At 50.6% G+C, this 24,471-nt stretch overlaps 1 protein-coding gene across 1 annotated transcript in view; it reads right to left on the bottom strand.

Moving 5' to 3' along the window:
• Window positions 1-499: 499 nt before the first annotated feature.
• The window catches only part of PLPP3 (phospholipid phosphatase 3), an 82,323-nt gene continuing 58,351 nt past the window's right edge, over window positions 500-24,471 (bottom strand). Inside the window, exons 5-6 of the mRNA XM_026498001.4 lie at window positions 15,696-15,872; window positions 500-2,422 (exon numbers count right to left, since the gene is read on the bottom strand). Coding sequence (XP_026353786.1) covers window positions 2,297-2,422; window positions 15,696-15,872 — 303 coding nt within the window. The 3' untranslated portion in view covers window positions 500-2,296. The remainder of the gene's footprint in view (window positions 2,423-15,695; window positions 15,873-24,471) is intronic.

Below are 24,471 nucleotides of genomic sequence, written 5' to 3'. Positions count from 1 at the left end.
GGGTGCGTGATGAAGGTGCAATTTCCAGCTTCCCCACTTCTCCCAGGCTGGGCCGACACAGGGAGGAAAAGCGAGGGCCAACTGCCATTCTTCCTGGAGCGCCCTCCATCCTCCTTTCCTTTGATGTATAAAAGGGCTCCCTTGGGAGCTCCCCAAGCACACCTTATCTGTAGCACTGCTCCTTATCTGCCTTTGGGGGACCCACAGCTCCTCCCTCCTTGACAAAACCCCTTTAGAATACAAAAGCTCTTTAGAAGGGCCTGAGACAGAGCAGAGCCAGAGCCTCGCTGGGCAAACAGGCTTTCAGAGATGAAAGGGCAGCTCAGACAGCTATGGCTATCCAACAGCCACCATATTTCCCCCTGGAAGGATCGGGAAGAGGTGCCCTGAGGTGAGGCTGGCCCATTCAAAGACCTCAGATCGCCCGCAGTTCCCCTTCCTCCTGCCACACAGCCGAGACAACACATCCCTCAAACATTCTTGGATCCCAACTCCTTCATTAGTTGTGTTATGAGCTTTTATTTAAAAAGCACATTTAATACAAGTATAGTTTCGCAGATACAAGTTTTCACTTTGTATTCTACAAAAGTCTTTGAATATTATTCTCTTTACAAAATGGAACCTTACAAAAATACTGACACTTTAATGTTTTTATACAGTTTTCTCTAGTTGTAGTTATTTCTTTCATTGTAAAACACTGTCTACCACAGAACTACGATATCTTAGTTGATATTAAAAAAAAATTAACTCAATGCTTCTTTAAGCAGCTAATGTAAATAACACAGGTCGAGACACAGTTTATAATCATAGTGGATATAGCTAAAATTGTTTCAGAAATAATATCTTACATAGTTAACTTTTAATGTTTTATACATTATTTATATAATATTTATATATAAAAATCATAGCTTGCTAGGAGTTGAAATGAAAGGACGGCTTCTGTAGTAAGGATGTGCATGTGGTTGATTCATGTGGTTACATTTAGCCCTTTGAAAGGTCTGCATCCGCGATCGGAAAGCCTTTCTTCCTTCCTCCTTTCCTCGAAGGTTCAGTAGAAAGGATCTCTGTCTACTGCCTAGAGTGGGGCCTTGCTTGGAAGGACACTTACGGATAGAAGAGGAGAACAACTCTACGGAGATTTAACCCATGTGTTCTGCCCAGCAGAACCTACCGAGAACTGCCCTAGAGATCAACCCCAAGACAAGAGTGCTTTACACAGCTTAGCAAGAGCGGCCCCCACAGAGACCCTCGTCAGCTCCGAGATCCGGAAGCGTAGCCTCGCGGGCGTGAGGCTGTCTGTCTGCTACTCTGGCCCATTCTGACTTCGAGTAGCCAAAAGGTCGGTGAGTTTTTCACTCTTGCCCCTTCGCTCCCACGTCTCTGGTGCGTAAGGCTGCTTTCCATCAGGTGGCGGCAACGCACGCCTTTGCTGGTTTCGGGACCCTCCCAGGAAGCCCTGATGGGCGCACAGCAAGGGCCTCGAGGGAGAAAGCAGTGACCGAAGCTAGCTAACTGTTACTGAGTGTGCAGGTGCTGGGTGACGGGTGAACACAACAGCCACATCCCGCAGCAGACGTTCCCCCATCACAGCATTATGTGGCAAAAGAAGACAAATGAGGGCCAGCACCCTCGATCTCTTCTGAAATTGTCCTATTTGTGAAATTCACTCATCCACAAAGAGTCTCCTAATCACTGAAGTGAGGGGTTGTGGTTGCTGGCCTGCGGGCCGGGGGAGTGAGGGCTGAGGCCTCAGGACTGGGAGCTTGGCTGCAGGATCGAATCACCTGGCTTAGAAACTCTGCTCTTGGCTTGTATTTAACTTCCCGAACCGAAGTCACAGTACAGAATAGAGTGGTGTGGACAGAGAGACACGAGACAGGAGCCCCCCGATGGCTATTTTCTTGATTCAGTGCTATTTCTGGCATTGTGTGCTACAATGGGAACTTGAGCTTTTCTCACAGGTCTGGGCTTCCTCGGGTCACAAGGGTGACTGGCAGACTCTACGCAAATCGTTTTAGTGTTTGTTCCAGAACAAGCCCGTGTTCACTAGAACATGAACACTTAAACCAATTGCACATCCAGGATTTCGGCACTTGGTGTTAGTTTGCTGTTGTTTCCACATAGGTGAACACTACCTATTTTGGAAGGCCACAAAGTAAGACTTTTTTTTTTTCCTTTTTAAAATCGGTTGGGCAAAAAGTTTTTCCCTACATTCTACTGTCTGATGAGATTGGAGAGCAGCAAGAACTTGCTGTCAGCAGTCACTGTATAGAACAGCTCAGGCGGTGGGCGGCCCCTACACCATGTTGTGGTGATTGTTCCTGTCAATAATGTCCACAGGTGAAAGGATTTCCTTCCGGAGAGCGGGGGGAGGCAGGGAGAGTGTCGTCTTGGTCTTGAAGAGGTCAGACACAAAGAAAACCTAGAAGCACAAAATGAGACATCCAAATCAGTAACTGGCCTCTGGGGTCTGGGCATAGGCAAAGGGAAGGTCATAGGAGCACAGACTTTGGGAAAAGGGGACTCCAAACCATAGATCTCTGAATAGGGAAGAATCATATAAAGACCATGTATATAAATATTCCAAATTGTGTTATACAGATAGGGAAACTAAAGCCCAGGGAAGGACAGTGACATGCCCCAGGCTGCACAGCTGTGGTAGGAGTAGAACTCAGTTCTCTGGACTCTCAGTCCAGTGCTCCATATCCAAAACCCTACTTCCTTTATTTCTCAAGGAAAACGAATAGTGATGAAAAAGAAGTTCCTAAACAAGGAAGCAAGTCGTAATTAGTCACACTCATTAATCCACGATACTTTCCCTTTCCTCATAAAGAAATCTAGGGTGTGACCACAAGAGATCAGCCAACATGAATTCCTATCAGCAGGACTGGAGAAGGAAGCAGTTGTGACCACGTTTTCCTGGAAGCCCAGCGAGCTCAACAATTTGATGGGGGTGAAGAAGCCGGGGCTTTGTTGCTGAGGGAGTCAGCAACTAACCCGGAGGAGAGGTCAATGAAAACTCCTATCGCTCCTTCCCGAAGTCCTTCCTCCTTGTGAGCACGAGACCTCACCCAGTCTTAGAATCACTGAGGAACATTTACTGAACACCCAGCCTGCAAGCTTACGGGGATGGCTCACTCGCAGTTTCTGTCTCGATTAGCTTACGATGACAGATTCAAGAACTTGGTGAGTTGGCGGAGCAAGAAAAATTTGTGCTTTCTATTAGATGGCAAAGTAAACACCCAGACATCCACTCGAGCCACTCTGCAACAGGAGTTTGTATTGAGTATAAACCATAAGAGGCAGCTATCAGTCATGTCCTTTAATAGGGAACACATGGCTGGGATTCGGAACGGAGACTAGAACACACTTTCCAATTTCCTTATGTCTAGCAGCTTTCTGGATTGAAGAGTCCCTGTCCCGCCGCGGGTCATGCACTCACTAATAATGACGGTACTGTGACCTCATTCTGGACACGGTACAGGCTAGCAAGTGAAGTTCTTAATTTAATAAAACTTCGCCAACACCAAGGCTCAGACCAGCCAAGGCCCAGCCGTAGTAGGGACTTGCAACCCCTGCTGAACCAATTTCCAAAATGTCCTTTCTGTAGAAATACAACAATCAACAAAAGTGCTACAAAAATCACAGTAAGAAACTGGCGCTGCTGGTTACTTGGGAGAAGAGGTGACTAGAAGACAAACAGGAAACAGAGACTTACCAGCCACTACAAAACCATGACACCTTTTGCATTTTGTACCCATGCCACAGATCACCTACTCAAACATTTGCAGCCCAAGTGCTACTGAACACACGGTTCACCAAAGGAAAAAACTAAGCCTTCTGTCCCTTTCTTTTCCAAGGAGGTATAAACAGTGAAAGAACTGAGAGCCAAGGCAAGAAAAGATTTGTACCCAACCCTGCTGGGAGGTGCCGGGCCTCTCCCACCTCGAGGAGAGCCTTCAAGTGCTCCCAGGATAAGGAAATACTAACGAATGTGATTAAAGTTAAACATGGAGACAATTAAACTTTTCAACTCTTTTCTGACAGGTGCAGAGCCAGTGCTCCCACCTCTACCTGGAAACCACCCTCCCCTTCCTCCTTAGCTTTGTCTCGGAGGAAGGCTTCGATCAACGCCCCCATGGCGGGCTCTCAGCGGTACTTATTCCCGCCTAGCAGCTGGCCACACCAGATAAGGGCTCGTACTGCTCTCGTTTCTCGGAGATCTTTCTCCCAGCTTCATCCCACCTGCTGAAGACAAATACAGCAGAGTTCGGTCTCCCAGCCCTCAATAAACATCTTCCCTTCAAGACTGTGACACCACCTTAATCTACTGGCTTATATTCCAGTTTAATTTTCTTAGCTCATACCTACTGCATATTAGGGTTTCCGTTTCCCAGCTGCAAGATAGGGATAATATGGAGGTTCAAGGCAATAATGTACTTGAGGAGACCTAAACCTGCGTCTGGAACATAACTCAGTAAAAAACATTTCTTTCTGTAATGCTCTGGGCCCCAAAGTGATGACCTAATGGACCTAGAGTAAGCCACCCCCCTCATGTGTCCCAGACCTTGCTTGTCAGCGTTTCTTCCTAGATGGGAGGACTCTTGAGGATGGAATCCGGGCCCTAGTGATCCTACATCACCCACAACACTTAGCACCGAGCCTTGCCCACACCAGGGGCTCAGTAAGTGTTTGTTGTTGAGTTTCTAAACTCCTCTCTACTGGAAGCAAGCACCCTGGCCTTCGATCTTATCGGCACAGGCAAATCCCCCGACTTGAGGGGAACCGCGCGCTCCTACCCTGCGTGTGCGCGGCCGGCGGCAGGATGAAAGCTGACTCAGGTCCAGCAGAATCGCCCTCTAAGCCGCATTTCGCTTTTGGCGTGGCTTGAGCTCACACAAACGCTTTTTTGGGATCAGGAAACCCGATCCCGTCAGGACTCAAACAGGGCTCAGTCTTTCTAACGCTTGAACAGCAGAACACAAAAAGGACTAGCAGAAGTGAAAACTCCGCTCCGAGCAGCTCCATTTCCTGCAGAAGGTGATCTCCACCCAAAAAGAAAACCCAGAGGCCCAGGCGGGGAAGGGTCTATACAAGTGAGGTAGCTCTCTGAGGTCCAGGGAGCGGCTCCCAGCCCCGCTGCCACAGATCTCTACGTAGGAAAGAGCACGGTGGCTTATAAACAGCAGCGTCGGCAAGCCAGAAATCTAGACCCCAAGCCGCGAGAACAGTTCCCGTTTGCGCTGCCCGAAGCATGTGCCTTCAATTCTATTTCTCCGATTCCTTGCATTTTATAAACTGCTTTTTCACGCTGAACATCTGCTCTGTGCCACGCCGAGATTTTAAAGATAAATACACTTAAGGGTCTTTGCCCTCCAAAAGTTCACAGGGCAATGAGGGGGAGATCCTGGTAAACAGACAGCTTACAATGCAGTGTTAAGGATCAGGATAGAGGGAAGTCAGGGTGTTGAAGCAGCCCAGAGAACGTGGCATCTAATGCAGACCGAAGGGGATGGGAGGGGGCTTTAGAAGGCTTCCCCCAAAGGAGGTATATTTGAGCTGAGCTCAATAAGGGTAAGTAGGAGTTAGCCAGGTGGGAAAGGCCAGGAATGTCGTTCTAGGCAGAGCACAGGAGTGAGAGAAGACCGCACCTTCAGGAGCCGAAGGAAGGAAGCTCAGTCTGGCTACGGCCAAGTGGTCAGTAAGGCTGGAGAGGAGAGAGCCAGATCTCGAGAAGCCTCCGAGGACACCTTAAGGAATCGGACCTTATCCTCGTGGGCCTCAGGAGTCACGGTCAAGGCTGTCGCAGGGAAGCAGCATATTGAGAAGACAGTATCTCAGAAGCAGAAGGAGTCAAAAAGGGAGCTTAGAACCTGAAGGCCAGGGCGCCAGGTAGGACCTGCAGCATGCAGGGGAGGACGGGCCCGCGGCTTGGTTGTAATACCGGCGAAGAAGACACGGATGTCTGAACCGCTGCAAACGGACTGCGGTTGACAGAGGTGCTGTGTGCGTGTGGGGGTGGTTATGTGTGCAGGAGAGGTGATGCTTTCCTTTCCAGTTCCACGTTTAACTCCAGAAATCTTTGCACCTGTCCCCATCAAAACTCTTAAGGTCTGGGCAACCACGCTAGGGGAAGAACATTCTAGCTCTGCTTTCCTCTGCCTTCTAATATTTGGGGTCCCTCCTGTAGTATCTTGGGGAATTGGTTCTGACCTTCTCCTGAGTCAGAAAGGCAGGCTCTTCTGTGACCTGGGAGTGCAAGATGGCCTGATGGGACCCAAGCCCTCAGGACGGCAGAGTCCTTCAACCGAGAGCAAGACTACATGCAAACAAGGCAATTCCAGGCCGAGGAGTCCCATTCATGGTTACGAGGAGGTAAGAGGCCTACAGGGAGTCTCCTTGCAAATGGCAACTATCTCTACTGGGCCATTGTGTACTGGCAACCAGCTCAGCCCACTACAGCAAGTCAGACTTGTTTTCAAATCCAAGCTTTGCTGTTTTCAGTAAAATACCTAACTGAGGACACAGGACACACCTCCAAGCATTACTCTAAGGGTGTGTTGTAACAAAAGCACAAGGATGACAACGTGCCTGGGGCCTCGTAAGAGGTTAAGATATGAGCCACTGCCACTGGCTTGTGTGTCCAGTGCCTACCTGTACAAAGTCACTTCTCTTCCCCTTGCCCCTTTGTGGGAAGGCAAGAAACAGAGAAGGAGCTAGAAAAAAGGAAAAGGAAAAGGGGGGAAAGAATGATTCAGAATATAAGCCAATCGGTAGAAGTCAAGCCAGACAGGAAGACCATCTGCAGGTGGGAGTTTTCCACAAGAAAGATAGAATCAGATCTCAAAGTCCTGTAATTGCTGAGGCTATTTTGGGGAATGAGTCAGCACAATCAAAAAGGAAGATGTCTCTGATGTCCTGTCGCCGGCACTCACGAGTTCCAGAGGCGCCAGCCCCCTGGAGCCCACACCGTCCAGCGCCGCTGGGGTGCTGCCTGGCTGGAGTGCACCGAGAACCAAGCCGTCCAGGAACCAGCATTCTGGCCCGTCACCAGGTTTCCACTCCCACTGCTGCAAACGGCCAACTCAGCAAATTCTGCGGGTCATGTTGTAAAGGGTAGATCATGACGGCAAAATTGTTCTTTACATGTTTCTGGAGTCCTGGAGTGTGTCGACTTCTGAGAATGTGTAAGTGAACGCCTTGAAAAGAGGAATCACGTCCTCGTACACTGAGATTTTTATAAGCCCCCCCCCCCCCCCCCCGAGCTTAGATGCCAGCACAGGGCGGATAAATATGGATAAATACAAAAAGAGAAGAATGTTGGAATCTTCTAACCAGAAGAAAACAGCAAGTTGTCCGTTCTGGTATTTCTCAGAGTGTCATCCTCAGATCATCTATTTCAGAACCAGCTGGGGAATCGCCCGAGACCTACCGGAAGTGGGGCCTGAAGTCTGCATTCAACGACCCTTACAGGTGTCTGCTATGCAGACTCAAGTGAGGAGAACCATCAGTGGACACTGTACAGATGAACAGATGGGCTCAAATCCTACATCTGCTACTGAATGGCTGAATGTCTTACACATCTTGGAATTGCTTTGAGAGCCGCTCTTTTATCTGTACACTGGATTTCGTGATACCTTCCCCATGCTGCCCGTATTTTCTCTTTGCTACCCACACAGCTTTCAATGACCTTCCATCTTAGCCCTAGACATAGGCTTTCAGGCATAATGCTACACCATATTTCCACTTAGACTATGACCTACTCAAGCTCATGAACTACTCAGAGCCCAGCAACTATAGCCCCCAATAAATTCGAATCCACCCCATGTGAGGATAGAGACCATGTGCTGCTCCTTTTTTTTTTTTTTTTTTTAATTTTTAAGTAATCTCTACACCCAACATGGGGCTCAAACCTACAGCCCCGAGATCAAGAGTCGCATACTCCACCGACTGAGCCAGCCCGGCGCCCCTCTGCTGCTCTTTTTGCAGACATCCCCATGCCTTGGCCCCTGGATTTCCTTTTGGCACCCCGCTCTCCCATAATAAACAATCTCTTAGATTAAAGGAATCATTTTCTTTGCAGGAGACAGCCTCGGGACCTAGCTCACCCTCATGCCCTCAGTGTACGTCTAAAGAAAAGCCATCCTTGGCAGCCCTGTCTTTTGACCAAATCAGACTGACACAATTGCAATCATCACTTCTTGACCTCAAAAAAAGGCCTCCAGTGGCTTTTGGCACTGGGAACTTGCCAGCGTCTCTGTTGAATAATTTCCTGGTCTATCTGCGAGGGAACTTGACGGGGTGGAAAGAATGTCACGCTCGGAGTCAGACAGCAGGATCTGGTCCCCAAACTGCAACTGCTGTGTCACCCAGGCCAAGTCACACTCCTGTCGGGGCTAGAATTTATCCAAAGTGAAGAGGTTTGTGACTTCAGATGATGGATCTGCCCTGTACTTGGGTACAAACATTATTTAAAAATTCACTTTCCCATAGTTACTGTCAGGCTTCCACGGAAGAATTTATATGAAAACACTTCCTACCCATACAGGGCCATTCAAATGCTATCTTAGTTACCATGGTTCATGGCCATCCCTGCTACTGAGGGTTGTGAAGGAGGTTAGTCTCACAAAAACAAGGAGGGCTCCGAGCAGCAGAGGAGAGAGAGTGGGGGCCATTCTGGAGAAGAGAGATCTGTGGTTGCCCAGGGGACCTTCTGGGAAGGCACTTCTAGGTTATGACGAAGGAGGGTTTCTGGGAAGGGGGAGCTCCTGGCTGACAGCTCTGATAGTGGGGTGCTCGATCCAGCAGGAGATGGGGTTCACGAACACCGTACAAAGGGATAACAGGGGCTGGAAAGAGGCAGGGGCCCCCACTTCCAGAAGCTCTACCTTTTAAAGTTTTCTAGGATCAGAAGACACACTGTATTTTCACTGTTCTCATCCATCCCTGTGTCTCTGCAACATTCCTTCTGTGTGAAATGCCTTTCCTTCTCTTTTGTAGCTCATAAAAATGTCCCCTCGTCAAGGTTCCATCTCCCCAAGGAATTCTCTCTAGCCTTCTAACACCCTCAGGAAGACGTATCTCCTCTCTTGTGCCCCCATGGTCCCCATTCGATCAGTGTTTTTCAAACTGCATGTCACAAGTCATTAGTAAGTTACAAAGTCCATTGACTGGTGGTCACTACTGGCATGTTTAAAGGTTGAATAACAAATAGTAGGATGTAACACACACAGGGAAGCTAAGTCTTATCGGGTGAAATGTTTCAGTGACGTGTGGGTGCCTCTATTGGGTTATGATGGAAAATGGTTTCCTTATCACGGATCATGGTCAAGTCTGGGGAAGCTCCCGCACGACAGCTCTTTAAGGACCCACTCTTCTTAGCTCCAAACCTTTAAGACAAAACGTAGTACATCCCCGTGACACACATTCCATCTGTGCTGCACGTGCCGAGTCTTATTCAATGAATCCTCAAACCAAAGACTGTGGGACGTACTGTCATCCCCACATCACACGACAGGGAAAGGTGCCTGAGAGGAAGTGACCTGCACAACATGCCTAATGAGCGGATGGCTAGTGAGACGCCCCTTTTGGAGTCTCCTGCCTCATCATTCATCCCAATTGTCTCAGCAGGGCAATGAGAAAGGACATCTGAGAAGGACGCTGCCGAGACTGGAGGATACAGTCATCATCTGTTGGGGCCAAAGTCTGCCTCCACCTCACCTTTGCTTCCTTCTCTCTCCCATAACCACAGTCTGGCACCCTTACCCACAGGAGAGTGGGGGCCCTGAGGAGGCAAGGTCAGCCCCAGGGCCTACTGGGCAAGGAGCTAGACTTCCGCTGGGCCAGAAGACATTTGCAAGGTCATTTCATCCATTTCCCTGTGCTCAGGCACAAGGATAAATCTAATGGGAATAGATGGGAATCTTCCATTAGAGAAGGAGACCTCACAGATTCCTAACACAGACCAAGCACATTTGGAGTTCACGGTCTTAGTCCGGTGAGATAGAATTAAGAGCACTGGGATCTGGTCCCAACTCTGCCACTGTGTCCTTGGGTGTGTCACACCCTCTCTGCACCCGTTTCCTCTTGAGGGGTGTCGCCACCAAGCTCTTCTTCACAGTCCTGTTCTTGCCTGTCTCTTCTCTCAAGGTCACCTCACTGGGGCAGAGACAAAGAACACCCTCGCCCTTCCCTACATCCTGGAGGAAGACAGCAGCACACAAAAGAGTAACCGCTAGCCGAGCTACACCCCCAGGGAAGAGGAAAACCAGGAAAGACTCTGCTGTGTGTTTATGACATCCAAGAGCAGCTGCTTCCTCTGCCGAACCCACAGCAATGGCGGCCTGGCCCTGCCCTGACCCCTCCCAGGGCCCCATAATTTGCCATCTGCGAGAGGGTCAGGGAGGAGGTGACCAGATAGGCAAGTTGTCACCAGACAGGAAATGAACTGATGTTTGTTGCCTCGTCTGAGTCCCTGGGTTACTCCAGGGGTGGGTCTGGTAAGCCCAGCTGTAGAGCTCCTGTGTTGGTAGGGACAACTGTGTGTGTGCGTGTGTGCGTGTGTGTAGATGGGCAGGAGGGGGGCTGTGAGGGTCAGTATGTGCCTGTGTTTGCATTGGCTTGTCTGCCGGTGCATGTCTGTGGTTCTCAGTGCTGCTGAGAGAGAGAGAGAGAGAGAGAGAGAGAGAGAGAGGATGGCCGTCTACAAGTCTGGACGCTACCTGGTCTGTCCGTGTGCCTCTGGGTCTCTCTACCATTCACATGTATGAAGATGGACGTCAGTGTGCAGGCCAATCCCACCCCACGTACCCATGTTTCTGTTCAGTCCATGACGCCACACAGCCTTTCTGTTTGTGATGAGTGCCATCATCTTCCCTTTCTGGAAAGGGTTCCACGAGTGAGCAGTGGGCGGAGGAAACTGAATCTGCTCCTGCTTGGCACGTGGTTTTTGTCTAGACACATCTGCTTGCTGGGACAGGACTTACTCTCCACAGACCTGGGTGAAAGTGCTAAGCTGTCGTGGCCTGTTGCCCAAGGCTCCGCAGTGACTCAGCCAACATTCAAGAGTGAGGCACTGTTCCCACTTAGAGACAAGTCCCCATCCCCAAATAGAGGCCACCTTCACGGACACTGCAGGGAGACGGTGCCATCTGAGAAGGCAGGTCGAGCTTAATTACTACAAAGGCAGCTATGCCTTTGAACTTCTGTGGGAGAAGGTCACAGAGCTCCGGGGCCTGCAACATCGGCTCACCGGATGAGGAAACTAGGCTCAGAGGGGAAGTGTCTGGCCTGAGGTCACAAGCTCATTCATCACTCACTCTTTAACCAAGGCTAATTAAGCACCTACCGTGTCAACCGCCACACCAAGCCTGAGGACGAACAACCAGAACGTGAAGCCATGGGTTTGCTATTGAGACCCTGGCCGTCTAGCTGGGGAGACAGACATTTGAGCAGAACCACAATAAAACCAGGCCGAAGGCCACGGCAGGAAAACCACACAAAGGGCCGTGGAAGCAGGAGGGGAAAGCCAAACAATTCTGTCTTCAGGGAAGAGGGAGGGGAAGGTGTGGCAGATGAACAATGGTCCCCTGAACATGTCTGTGTCCCAATCCCCAGGACCTGCTAATATGTCACCTTCCATGGCCAAACACACTGCAGATATGATGAAGTTAAAGACCTCAAGAGGGGCAGATTGTCCTGGATTAACCGGCTGACCCGATGACCCCCCAGAGCCCTCCGCAGAGGGAGGCAGAGTCAGAATCTCAGAAGATGGTGATGGAAGCAGAGACCAGAGAAAATGGAAGAAAGATCTGAAGAGGCAGGACGGCGCCATTGGCTAAAGAATGCAGGCGGCCTGCAGAAGCTGGGGAAGTCAAGGAAGCAAACCGCCCCCCCCCCCGAGTCTCCAGAAGGAACGCAGCCCGCCAACGCCTTGATCCAAGCCCACTGACACTTATTTTGTAACGCCGAACTCAGGAACTGCAGGAAAGTAAATTTGTTGTTTTAAAGCCATTAGGTTTGAGGCAATTTGCTGCAGCAGCAACACGGGAAACACAGAAGGTTCTACCAGCGATGGGGTGAAACCAGAGCCATGCTCCATCAAAGGGGGACCGGCATCTAAGACAGGAGCTCAGGCAGTGGGAAACGTTGAGAAGTCTGGTGTGCTTGGAGGTGAGGGGAGTGGAGAGGAGGAGACCAGGCCCTTGGGTCTCACAGTGCTGGTTGTCGACCACCTGCGGACAACCCTGGCTTCCCTACCTTCTCTCTGTGGTACTCCATCCTTTGCGTCCCTTCCTCGTCTCTTTAGAGAACAATCATGGGTACAGGGTAGGACAGGATTTTAAGGGGACTGAGGATGCTCTGTGAAAGGTGCTCATCATCACGGCTGGCACAGGGAGCTCGCAATACATGTTCGCAAGTGTTAGTTCTCTGTTAAGGTGGTGGGGGGTCCAGTGAAGCCTGGCTCAGGTAATCAGGCCGAGGGTGAAATGGATTCTGGGGTTCCTGGCACCCGGGAGTGGCCTCGTACCATTCTGTGCTGCCTCCTCCGGGTCCTCCTCACACCCCCACGAGACGCCCCTGTGCTCTGTGTTTCAAGATCCATTCAATACAGCCACATTCAGAGAGGAGTGCTGGCTTTCCTGGGATTCGCTGGGACAGCCAGCCTTGGTTCTTGAGTGGGAGTTTCTGCTACGAGACCCAAACAGAGCAGAGGCCACGGGCTTTGGCCTAGGCCACGAATGCCATGCTGCAAAGCTCTACCTGTGGGGCCGTGGTTCGCCACCTGTCCTCTCCCCCAGGGACTACAGGGCGCTCAGATGGCAGGTTGCCCAGACCTATCTCCGGCTCGGGCCAGGGTTGAGCTCTGTATGTCTTCCTCACACTCAAGGCCAGGATGACAGCTCTTGTAATGGCCAATCACCCACTGCCTTTTCTCCTCCAAGCTGAGCACTCTTGAGCTCTTGGGCTGACTAGCCACAGCGTCTTGCCCTGGCCTCTCTGATGGCGTCCGTGACGTGGACGGCTCTGTGTTGTGATGCCAAGCCTGTCAGGACCACGAGCTCCTGAGTATCATGAGTACCAGACTGGGTGTTAGGCATTTGGAGAAAAATCGTAAATAAGATCAAACCCCTGCCCTCATGTGTTTACAGCTAAGTAGGCAAAAGATGGAAAGATATTTATCATCCTTTTCCAAACCGTCTTTACTCCGTCAAACAGGCTTTTAAATTGAAAGGCAATGGGGGCGCCTGGGTGGCTCAGTGGGTTAAGCATCTGCCTTCGGCTCAGGTCATGATCTCAGGGTCCTGGTATTGAGTCCCACACTGGGCTCCCTCCTCAGCAGGGAGCTTGCTTCTCCCTCTCCCTCTGCCACTCCCCCTGCTTGTGCTCTCCGTCTCTCTCTCTGTCAAATTAATAAATAAAATCTTTTTAAAAAATAAATAAATAAACTCAAAGCAATGACCAGATCAACCCAAAGGGTGGGGAAAGGCCCTGTGACACCCTTAAATGATGCTCCTTAAGCAGCCTTCTATGCTGTTCTGCCTCGGGTCAACTCTGGCTGGCCTCACCTCCAGCAACACCCTTCCTTGCCCCGTGCACAGGGCAAAGCTCTGGAGTCAGGGGGCATGTGGGAGCAGCCGTTGACCAGTTCTGACCTTAGATGACTTGGCTGGTCTCTCTGGAGTCTCAGTTACCTCATCTCCAAAATGGCTGCATGTGTCTAAAAGGAGCCAGTGGGTAAAGGATCTAGAATGGTGCCAGCACCGAGTCGGGGCTTTACAAACGCTAGTCCCGAACTCCTACCCCGCGCTACAGTCAGCCAGAGCCGAAGAGGATAGAAGCCAGACCCCTCACGTCCGTCTTGGAAATAAACCCTGCCCTCCCGGGCACCGTCTCACCGCACACGGAGAGTGCTCTAGGCTATGCAAGAGGACAGCAACGAAGCACCCCAGCACCTTTTTAAATCGGGGGTGCAGGAGACCCTAACTAAGGCAGCACAGAGAAGGAAACACAGCAGCAGGCCATCTGCCTGCCGAGAGCACGGCTCAGAAGGGCACAGTCAGCCAAGGGTGACCCCTCCCTGCAAACACCAGACCCCTGCTGTCACTTCACGTTAAAGGGCCAGTGACAGCTGCTCTCATTAACGATTTGCTCTCACAATTTCTCTCCCCTCTGGCCTTGACTGGGAAAAAAAGAAGAAAGTCATGAATACAACCATCGAAACAGGCAGCCCCTTGGCAAGCAGCTCAGATGCGACTTTCTCCGTCGTGCCCTCTCCGATGGCCCCGGCCCCCCGCCCCTCCCCTCCCGCCGCACCCCGCATTCGGCCCTCACCTGCAACGAGGCGCGCTGGGGGCCTCTCGGTCACGGCCCCGAGCCACGTTCTAAGTCCCGTGCTGGCCGGCGCTGCGAGCAACTGGACTGGCGTTTCCCTGGCAGCAAGGGCCCTGCCTTACTCACGCCTCTACCTTCAAGAGAATGGCCCTTGTAGTGTTCTCAAGGAAGACAGCCACCCACTGATTCTCGTTTTTAGTTGGTTAAAAACCACATTTATTCTGAGCTAGATGCCTTGAGAGGCACTGGTGAGACAGGGAGAGCAACACGTACGTCGCCTACGGTCCCCATCCTCGGGGAACTTTACAGTCTCGAGAGAGACACACATCAGCAACGTCAGCACAGGGCGAAGCACGCCGTCAGAGGAGAGTGCGAGAGGCCACCGTCGGGAGACACGGGGCCGCAGCCAGGCTTAGAAAGGAGGAAAGGCCAAGGGCTCGTCCAGATCTCTGGATTGTTCATGAGTCCTACAGTCGGTGGGGCAAGGATTATACGCACAACACACCCCATGTACGTGGTGCCTAAACACCCAGCCGTGACTGTGCTCTGGGATCCCGCGGGCCTGGCGTGAGCGCCCCTGAGTGAGGCCCAGGAAGGCACAGGATCAGAGCAGGTGTGCCTCGCGCTTGCTGCATAAGCCCCTCAAAACTTTAAGCAGGCAAGAAAAACAGAGATTCTTGAGACGGAGGCTCAGGGAGGTGGGATGCCTTATGCCGCACTCACTGAGAGTCAGGGATGAAGTGTGAGGAGAGAGTAACCCGGTCACCTGGGGCAAATGGGAACCCGGCCCCTCCCAAGGCCATTCTCTAGGCCCTTCTCTTGATGGACAAGGCCCTTCGAGCTAGCCAGGGGAAGGCTTAGCCTTGACCCAACTCCCTCTTCTCCAGCCAACACCAAGTTTAGAGCCTGACCAAGTCACCCTAAAGGTCACAGTGGGAAGGGTAGATGTTTCCCAAGAAGCATGTGAGCACCAAATGAGTCAGGAACACCACTAGTCACTTGACATGTGACCTGGGGCAAGTTCCTTCCCCTCTCAAATCCTAAATGTCCTCATCAGTCAAGTGACCAAGGTGGACAGCATCTAAGATCTCCTCTGGCTGCAATGTTTCATGAGCCCAAACCTTCCACGGTTAGAGAGAAGAGGACGTAAGAGATTCTGCTGAAGGAAAACTCACAGGCTGGAAGGAAAACAGAAAATACTATCCTTTTACTGAAGGGGTCCTGGGGTGGGGGGACTCTGGATACCCCGGGCAGAGAAAAGGATGGAGAGCTCGCTAGCTTTGGTCGCTGAGCTGGAAACACGGAACAAGCAAGCCGTCGGGGCTTTGCTTGCGGACCGAGGACGACATGCTACTACTCACTATGCAGCAGGCCACCAGGGCTCCTTGAGCAAATCCCGCCAGCACATCACCGGGATGGTGCTTGTGGTCGGACACACGCGACAGTCCCGTGTAAAAGGCCATCATGATCAGGGTGAACTGCAGGAGGGGCCGGAGCAGGCGGGCCCCTCGCCAAGTGAAGCGGGCCTGCAGGTACAGCTGGAGAGAGGGGAGAAAAAGAACACACATTAAGTGCATTAGACTACAGGTCAACACCCACTCCGTTTCCACTAAATGGAACCATCTGGACTTTCGGGGGCATGGTGTACAAAGAACATTCAACCTGGATATGACCTCAAGTCAGCTCCTTAAACCTGGAGCCTTAGTTCCCATACTAAAAAAAAAAAAAAAAAAAAAAGGAAAAAAAAAAGAAAAAGAAAAGAAAAAAGAAAAAAGAGAAGAGCCGAGGAATGCCTCAGAGCCCGCTGCTTGGCACATTCTAGACACTTCATAAACGTGCGTTCCCTTTTATCTTCTTCATGACTGAAACGAATGAAAGCGTAGTAACAGCGGAGTAAGGCTTCTTCTCTGCAATCGGTGACAATCCATGCACTGCATTTGTGTGTTTCCCTGGAGATCGGGCAGCGCAGTCCCCACACTACTTGCCGCTTAGGACCGTCTTGGACAAATGCAGGATTGCTAGGAGAGGTTCTCGTGATAGTCACAAGGGGATGTTTCTGCTTCAACAGAAAGCACCTCTCCCGAAGAATATGTTTCCAAGTCACCACTCCCAACTATGGACTTTGGAGCTCGACTATAAGGAAACCCATAAAGCAACCAGACAATGCCGGAGAGCTTTCACACAGAGGCTGACAGACACCGGGCTGGGTGGAGTAGAAGAGTAACCTGAAGAAAAATGGAGAAAAAAACCACCTCCTCTGGCCGAAGCAAAGAAGTTGAAATGACGTCAGCGGAGCATTGTCCCTCAGAGTTATCTAGCTGCAGTTTCCGTTCTAACCTCTGGGCACAACCTACTTCCCAGGTTCCTGTGGGAACTTGGGAAATGAGGGGGAAAAGGCAACTGGTCCAGGGGGACTTCCGACAACAAATCAAAGGCAGGCACTGGGGGAGACCAGCAGAAAGGGGGAGCGCTCGGGGGGGGGGAGCCGATGGCCCGAAGATAGACCTGGGAGAGCGGCAGAGGCGGGACTCAGCCCTTCCTGAAACACAGGGACACCTTCCTTCTGGCGGACAGGAAGGAGCAAGCCGGTGGCTGATCCTGAGGACAGAGATGAGTGGAAGTTTCCGGAGCCACTCCTGCCGGTGGGGGAAGATGGCCTAGCACTGACTCCTCAACTACCTGGAAGGCGATTTCAAAAACCCAGGCCTCCACAACAGCAGACAACTTTATAATCATTATGAATGCATTCTTGGGCAATCTAAGAATAACAAATGAAAAATAGTAATAAAGAATGCACGGATGGTGGCTGTTAACAAGCGATAAAGATCAACAGCCTCTCGTATGTGAAACATAACCAGTGAACAACCTAGAAGAAGAGGTAAAATCGTCACAGCAGCCCAGGTGATTCTACAAACAGTAATTAGCTGACCAAGAACTACATAGGACCCTTTAGGAAGTAAGGGACACACAGGACAAGTTGAACAGACAGCTACAATTTTTATGTATAGACACTCAACTTATAAGCTCATCAGGTTGATAACGTAAATCCCATCCGATTTGTAGGGACATCCTAAAAAGATCTGGAGAAAAAGACTTGAAAGAAATCATGCTAAAAACAAACTAAAAGGCCCAAACTGTACAACTAGCCAGAGCACAAACCAACAAATAAATAAGCCAGGCACTCCAGCAGGTGCTAAGGACACAGAAATGGGAAGCTGTAATTCCTGCCCTATAGACCATTCATTCGTTGGGGGAATCCATAAACACAAGCAAGGGCACTTACAGGTTTCCTAGGAATTATGAAGAAAGTTGGGGAACCAAGGTCAGTTACTAAGGGGGAGGGGTACTTGACTTGAGTCCTAAAGATCAATCTGCATTTGCTAGGAGTAGAGGGGACAGCGATGCATATTCCAGGCGGAGCAATGGCTTAGAAGCCAGAGTTCCGGAGAACCTCACGGCTTTCAGTACAGCTCTTCAGGGTGGGGGTGGGAGGACCGATGAGCCACAGGGCTACAGAGGCAAAGGGGGGCAGTTCAGGAAGGGTGTGGATATCAAACTAAAGAACTTGGCTTTTACTTAGTAGGTCAGTCTTTCTCAAACCATACTCCGTGGCATACTAAGGGTCTTTTAAGCAAAGAGGGTAAATGCTCTATAGGAAATCCTTACTTTCATTACTGACAATACTTACTGACATTTACAGAGTATCTGTCTATCGAATCCCAATTGGGAAATGTGACTGTAAGGAAATGGTGAAAAATTAAATTATTTTAAGCAAGGCCCTCAGTACCATCAAAAATAACCTGTAGGTCAAAGGCTACCCCCTCGTTTGCACAGAAATGAGCCAGCAATGGATTCTGTAATCGTGAATCGAAAGATCCTTTCCTTCTAGGAGTGGGCATGGGGTGACACTGGCGTAGCTCCCACTTGACACAAGTCTTGGGGCAAAAACACCAGTCCGTTTGCATTGTGCCCACCATGATCCGGCCATCTTCCAGCATTTTGGCAGTGGACAAGGGCCGGGGCAGGGACAGAAAGAACACCAGGTGTTCATCAGAAAAATCTCACCGAGCCTTAGGTTTTCTCACATATAAAATAATCCGCAGATCCTTAGAAAACGCTCCTTTAAAATCCTCCAACTCCTCCCCGCCCCTCCGTGCAGAGTTTAGGTCATGGGCCTTGGAAATCAGGGTGGGGCAGAGGAAGGGTGGGTTTCCCAACCGGACATGGCACACATCTCCCCTTCCACTGACTCAGATACTTAAGCCTGGAGCTGAAGAAAAGAAAAAAAATAAATAAATACACGAGAGGAACTTGAGGAGAGAGAGGAAGAGACCAGTCATCAGAAGAGCTCCAGGAAGGGAGTGCTTATGAATGAGAAAGGAGCAGGGGCCACGGGAAAAGAATGCCTTGGGGAAGCAGTCAGATGTGGAATGGCCAGCAGCACTCTGAAGCTTGTTTTTCGCTCTCCCTCAGGAACGAACACATCGACTCAGACCTTGAGGTCTCAGGACTGACCTTGGCGTCTGCAGCTGGGGCTTCAGGGGGAAGCACAGCAGCAAGAGTAGCGTGAGTTTGGGGGTGAAGCAGCCCTAGCTCCATCACTTCCTAAGTGGGCGGTCCCTCAACTTCTCATCTGGGAAACAGGTAAAAGAGCATCTCCCTCTCTGGGTTGCCAGGGTCAAATGAGACACACAGGACTGGGCACTCAAGGCATTCTTCAGAAATCTGTGTCACCCTTTGCCTTGGTGAATGAGACTTACTCAATGACTGTGGCTGATTTCACCAAAACAAGCAGTTGACTAAAGCGAAAGATTGCACAATGACCTTCCACATTGATTTGAGAAGCTGGTCGCAACAGGCTTTGAGGTTGACCAAAGGATCTAATAAGACCTTCCGCGCCCCACCAATCCTACTGCTAAATGGATTGGCTTTTGCTGGTTAATACCCCAGTTCTCGTGAGGCTCTCCATACCAGGGACTTGGACCTCACTGTGGCCAGAGAGAACTTTCTGGAGCACACTGCTCCCTTGGAAACCTGAGCCTGGGGACAGGATGAGAGGCAGGAGCTGCATTTATTCCCATTCCACGGGAGGAAGTCACACTCCTCACCACGGTGATACCGAGGCCTTGTCCAGAACCAAATAGTAGGGAGACTTGCCCAGACTCAGAATTTCTGCGGGGGGCTTCAGGAAAGTCGTAAGCACCCTGCAAAAGGGTGGTTAGGAAAGAGGTAAGCAGAGCTGGACAAAACCAGAAAGGCTGAATCCCCTTGACCTCTCACAGAGGTCAACAGCCCTGAGGTCCTGACTTATCTTACTTCCCCATCTGCGTGAAGGTCTCTGGGCTGGCAGAATCCACTTCTAAGCATCAGTGTGACCCTGCAGAAAAGGGTCTGATTTGCAATCAGAGCAAAACTAAATTTGACTCTTTTCTCTGCTCCATGTCACCTGTAGGGCCCTAAACCCGTCACTCTGCTTCTCTCAAGTCCTGCTTTCTCTTACACAATGAGATTTGTTCATTTAAAAAACAAACACCTGTCGTGAGCATCTATTCTGCTCAAAATTGTGAAAGATGCAAACATGAATAAAGTTCCTCGCTGAAAAAAAAGAATGTTAAAATTAAAAATCAAATCTCGTTCCTTTACTAAGATTTTTCTTCCAATTGCTAAAATGAAACGGCTGACTGTAGGCAGGAAGATTACAACAGAAAGCTGTAGGTCCTGCCCACGAACCCCCATCCCCAAAATGATGTATGTGGAAGTCCCCAGCACACCGAACTCACTCCATAAATGGAGTTCTCTCCTCCTTCGTGGTCCTAGCTTCAAAACTGGGGTCCTGTGGAATTCCAACAAAACCTCTTTAGAGAGGTCTGTCTGAACTCGTGGGCTCCTCTGGTCTAAACCAGCAGAGTCAGATGTGGGGGGTGAGTCACACTGGGTTCTTGCAAAGTCATTTGTGTTTCATTACATGATTTGCATACTGGTGAAACAGGTCTGTACTGTCCTCTCACTTCATTTCCATCGCTCTTGGGACTGCTCTGCTCAGAGTGAAAAGGAGGCTTTTGTCCTTCCTTATGTCCCTGCCTGCTCTCTTCCTGGAAGTCTGTCCAGATCACTGACACCCATAGGGAGAAACTTTCTCCCTTCTCTCATCTCCGCTGCAGCTCACGCTTGGCTCTGGTCCATGCGCCTGGTGACTTGTCTACATGGTGCAGAACTAGAATTTCTCTCTGGGAAGTTATTCAACTGCTTTCAGGACAAAAGAAGAATTTTTAGTGAACTTTTCTCCTCCTTCAGGAGGGAATAGGCTCTTGTTTTCTGTCACGATCAAGGGGAGAAAAAGAAACTACCAGTTTGTTGAGCACTGTTCCAGACACTGTTCCAGGCGCTTTACATGACCTTACCTGCAATGATCACAATCATCCTATTGGATAGACACCACTGTGCCCATTTTAGAGATGAAGAGATCAAGGCCCAAAGGCCATGTCACTTGCTCAGGGTAACAGAGAGCCATGATTTACACTGATGTGTCCGAGCTCTAATCACAGAACCTGGCCTCCTTCGAGGGACTTAGTACTCTGCACACAAAGTACTGGTCTTTGTACTGGACTTCTGTCTGAGGAGAAAAGCAATGTGGAGACTACAGGCTGTCGTGGGCTAAAGGACAGCCTATAGGGGATACCTGGAAGCGTGTGCTCCTGGAATTCACCTGTCACATACTTTCATTAAGGCCACTGTCTAAATTGCAACTGTGTAGCTTTTCTAAGAGTGAGAGTATTAGAATCTCCGCCCTGATTCTAAGCTAAGCAGAGCCTGTGAACCGTGCAGTCAGTGCCCCTCAGAGTGGAGTTAGCAGCTCTCCCCTCGGGGCGCCGTGGCTCAGTCCACCCGAGTCGGAGACCTCATCCACCTGTTCTGAGACTATTCACTTTTCAGGCTTTCCACACCAAATAGGAGGTAGTTTGGTGTCCCCAGATGCTCACACAAGGTCTGGCTCAGAAACTGCCAGATGGATGGATGGACAGATAGATGGATGGACAGATGGACAGGCAGATGGGTGGATGGATGATGGATGGATACAGGCAGGGGAAAGACAAGGGAAAACATCTACATCTGATACGGCGGTTTATTCCCTGTAGAAACCACAATCTTGTCCCTGCCAGGGGTTTCACCAGACACTCCCAAGATCTGTGGGCATGTCTCGTGGGCATACCAGACCCCACCATTCCGCGATTCTAAACGCGCTGAACAAAACCTCAATGACTAACAACCACAGGCCAGGGAACATGGCTGTCAGAGGACAGCCACTTCCCTGTTTCCTTGGTATCCAACAAACCCTTTGACACATAAACAGTTCCCACGGGTGCCCCAGTCAAGAGTCAATACGTCAATAGTTCAGCAAAGAGGCAGCAAAGGCCTTCCCTACACCACCTAGGTCCTTTCCGACCAATTCAGGGATGAGGGGATGAACACGATTCTGACCGGAATGGGAAGGAGACTGGCTTGGGGATGTAGAAGGCCTGCAACTGAGTCATTCATTCATTCGTTCATTCACCCATCAAATATGCACTGCATACTTAACCAAGCGTCAGACCCTGTTTGGAGCCGTGGGGTACAGTGGTGAATCAAGAGACAAAAATGTCCCCCTCATGAAGCTTACAATTTATCTGGTAGAGAAATTAAAATAGACTTCAGATGGTGAGAAATTGGGGGGGGCGGCAGTGGTGGTGGAAGAAGGCTGCAAAGGGAGTTAGGGAGCATCACCACGGAAGGCTTCTCTGACAAAGCACCCTGAAGAAGGCAAGGGGGCAAGGTGCTCCTTCGGGGAGGGAGTCTGAGCGGCAAAGGAAGGGCCTCGCCACCAGCTTGCTGCTTCCTGATCTGAGCTGCAGGAGGAGGGGCTGGTCCTGAAAGTCCTCGAAGCTCTCACTGCACCCTCCACCCCCTGCTTCCTACCGGCCACCACAGCTGGACTGAACTGAGAACCTGCAGCTTGCAAATCACCGCACATAAGCGGTTCTTCCGCTCTGCCCATCTTCAGCTACTGGCAGCCTTCCCCAGCTTCTGCCACCTCCAGTCCATGCTGGCTTGGGGGCCCCAACTCTAAGTTTCCATAAGGACCTACACCTGACCCCCCACCCCCACACAGTGTACCAAACTGCTGTCATTGTCTACTTGCTCCCCTAGACTGAACTCCCCAAGGGCTGTGCCCATGACTTACCGATGTCTCTATCCCCACTCCTAGCATGCTGCTTGGTCTATCACAGTCACCCACCAAATACGTGCTGATATGCCTAGTGTTGAACCCACGCTGAGGTCCTTGAGGGCAGGGCCCAGGTCTGATTCATGTTAGTAGCCCTGGGAGGTAGCAGAGTGCCTGGCACAACAGAAGCAATGCCAGGTATGCCCCACAAACTGGGGCCTGTGCGGGTGTTGGCATTTTATCCAGAAAGCCAAGTAAGTCATCCTCGGTCCCTGACCATGGAGGTACAGGGCCGGTCCAGATGTGGTTCTCTGGGGCTTAGGCCAGGACTCAGGGTTAGAAAAGCATCACATATGCTTATATATGCTGTGGGTTTTTCCTATTAGACTGCATTAATCGCTAACATGCCTTAACCTCATCTGTAAGCTTCTATGCCCAGAGATAATTTGGTGTTTGGGGCATGGTTTTTCTAAGCTAACCATTTTACAAATCAAAACCTAACGTGGAGTGTCCCTCAGAGCCATGGGAGGGTTCACATGGCAGCTGCTGCCGACAGGCCTGGAGTAGGGGTGGCTGGTGCTTCCCATCCCCCCCAACCCCCGCCTTGAATGCCAAGGTAATGAGGGCATAAGTTTGTCCCGGACGGCTTCCCATCTTTTCTTGTTGAGCTTGGGGTAGATCAAACTTCTTTCAAACAGAACCACAGAGATTGAGAAATAAGTAGATTCCACTCTCCCATTTGACATATGGAGAAAGTGGGGTCTAGAGATGAAAAGTAGCAAGAATCCTGCAAAAGAGACATGACTGTCTCCACTTTTCAGAGGAGTACTGAGGCACGAAACCTAGGAAAGCAACCCCTGGATCCAGAGCTAGTCGTGAGGCGACGGAACCATCCAGGTCTGCCAGACCCTGAGGGCAAACGCCGTCAATGCTACGCCCAACTGGTTCAAAGGTGATTTTCCCCAAGGCCCCACGGGGAGGTGCACTGGGGGAGGCCAGGGTCTCCTCTGCCCACCTCCATGGAGAAGCCCCGGGGGATGGGCCAGGGGGCTCCCCTGAGTGCAGCATTTCCCACAGACCCTGATAGGCAGCAATGGTGCTCGAACGTGCTCTAGAAAGCTTTGCACATTGGACATTCGGAGGGCTGAAATTTCTGCGTAGCATCACGTAGAAAGGAGCCTGGCAAAGAGCACTGTCCTCTTTGGAATTTAGCCTCAGAGGTTGTTTCAGGGCAAGATAACCTTAGAGCTAAACATAGAGCCCTGTGTTTATATGTTGTATATATGGCTATCCGGGAGTTGTGCATGTTAAAACGTGTGTATTTGCAAAGCTTCTCCAGCATGTGGTGTGTGCATGGCTGTGTGTACGTGTGCAGTAAGACGCTAGGGCGATGGAGGAGTAAGAAGGCTCTTCTGTTCCTCCGACCATCTTCCCTGCCTCCTTCCCTTTCTTCTTTCCAGAAACATAAAGGCACTATAATTTTTTCCTCCCTCAAAGACACAAACAAACATTCGGTCCGAATCTACCCCTCACTCCTCACCCCTGCAAGAGGAGGTCTCTGGCTGTAATCACAGTGGGTAGGAGGTGGTCGTGGGGGGGGTGGGGGCAAGCGGGGTAGCCTCTCCATTAAAGCAGATCTGAAGAAAGGCGGGTTGCCTTCAGGTGAAATGGAAATTAGGGTCAGGAATTTATATCGTTTTGTTTTGTTTTGTTTTGTTTTGTTAAGACTCTATGTATTTGACAGAGAGAGAGGGAAGGAGAGGGAGAGAGCACACAAGCAGGGGTGAGGCAGGCAGGGGAGAAGCAGCAGGCTCCCCGGTGAGCAAGCAGCCCAATGTAGGACTCGATCCCAGCATCCTGGGATCCCGACCTGAGCCGAAGGCAGCCGCTTAACCGACTGAGCCACCCAGGCACCCAGGAAACTTATAGTCTTTCAG

Source organism: Ursus arctos, unplaced genomic scaffold, assembly GCF_023065955.2.
Source record: "Ursus arctos isolate Adak ecotype North America unplaced genomic scaffold, UrsArc2.0 scaffold_12, whole genome shotgun sequence".
NCBI lineage: Eukaryota > Metazoa > Chordata > Mammalia > Carnivora > Ursidae > Ursus > Ursus arctos.
Note: the sequence above shows the minus strand (reverse complement) of the source record. Positions and strands in the feature narration are given on the sequence as shown.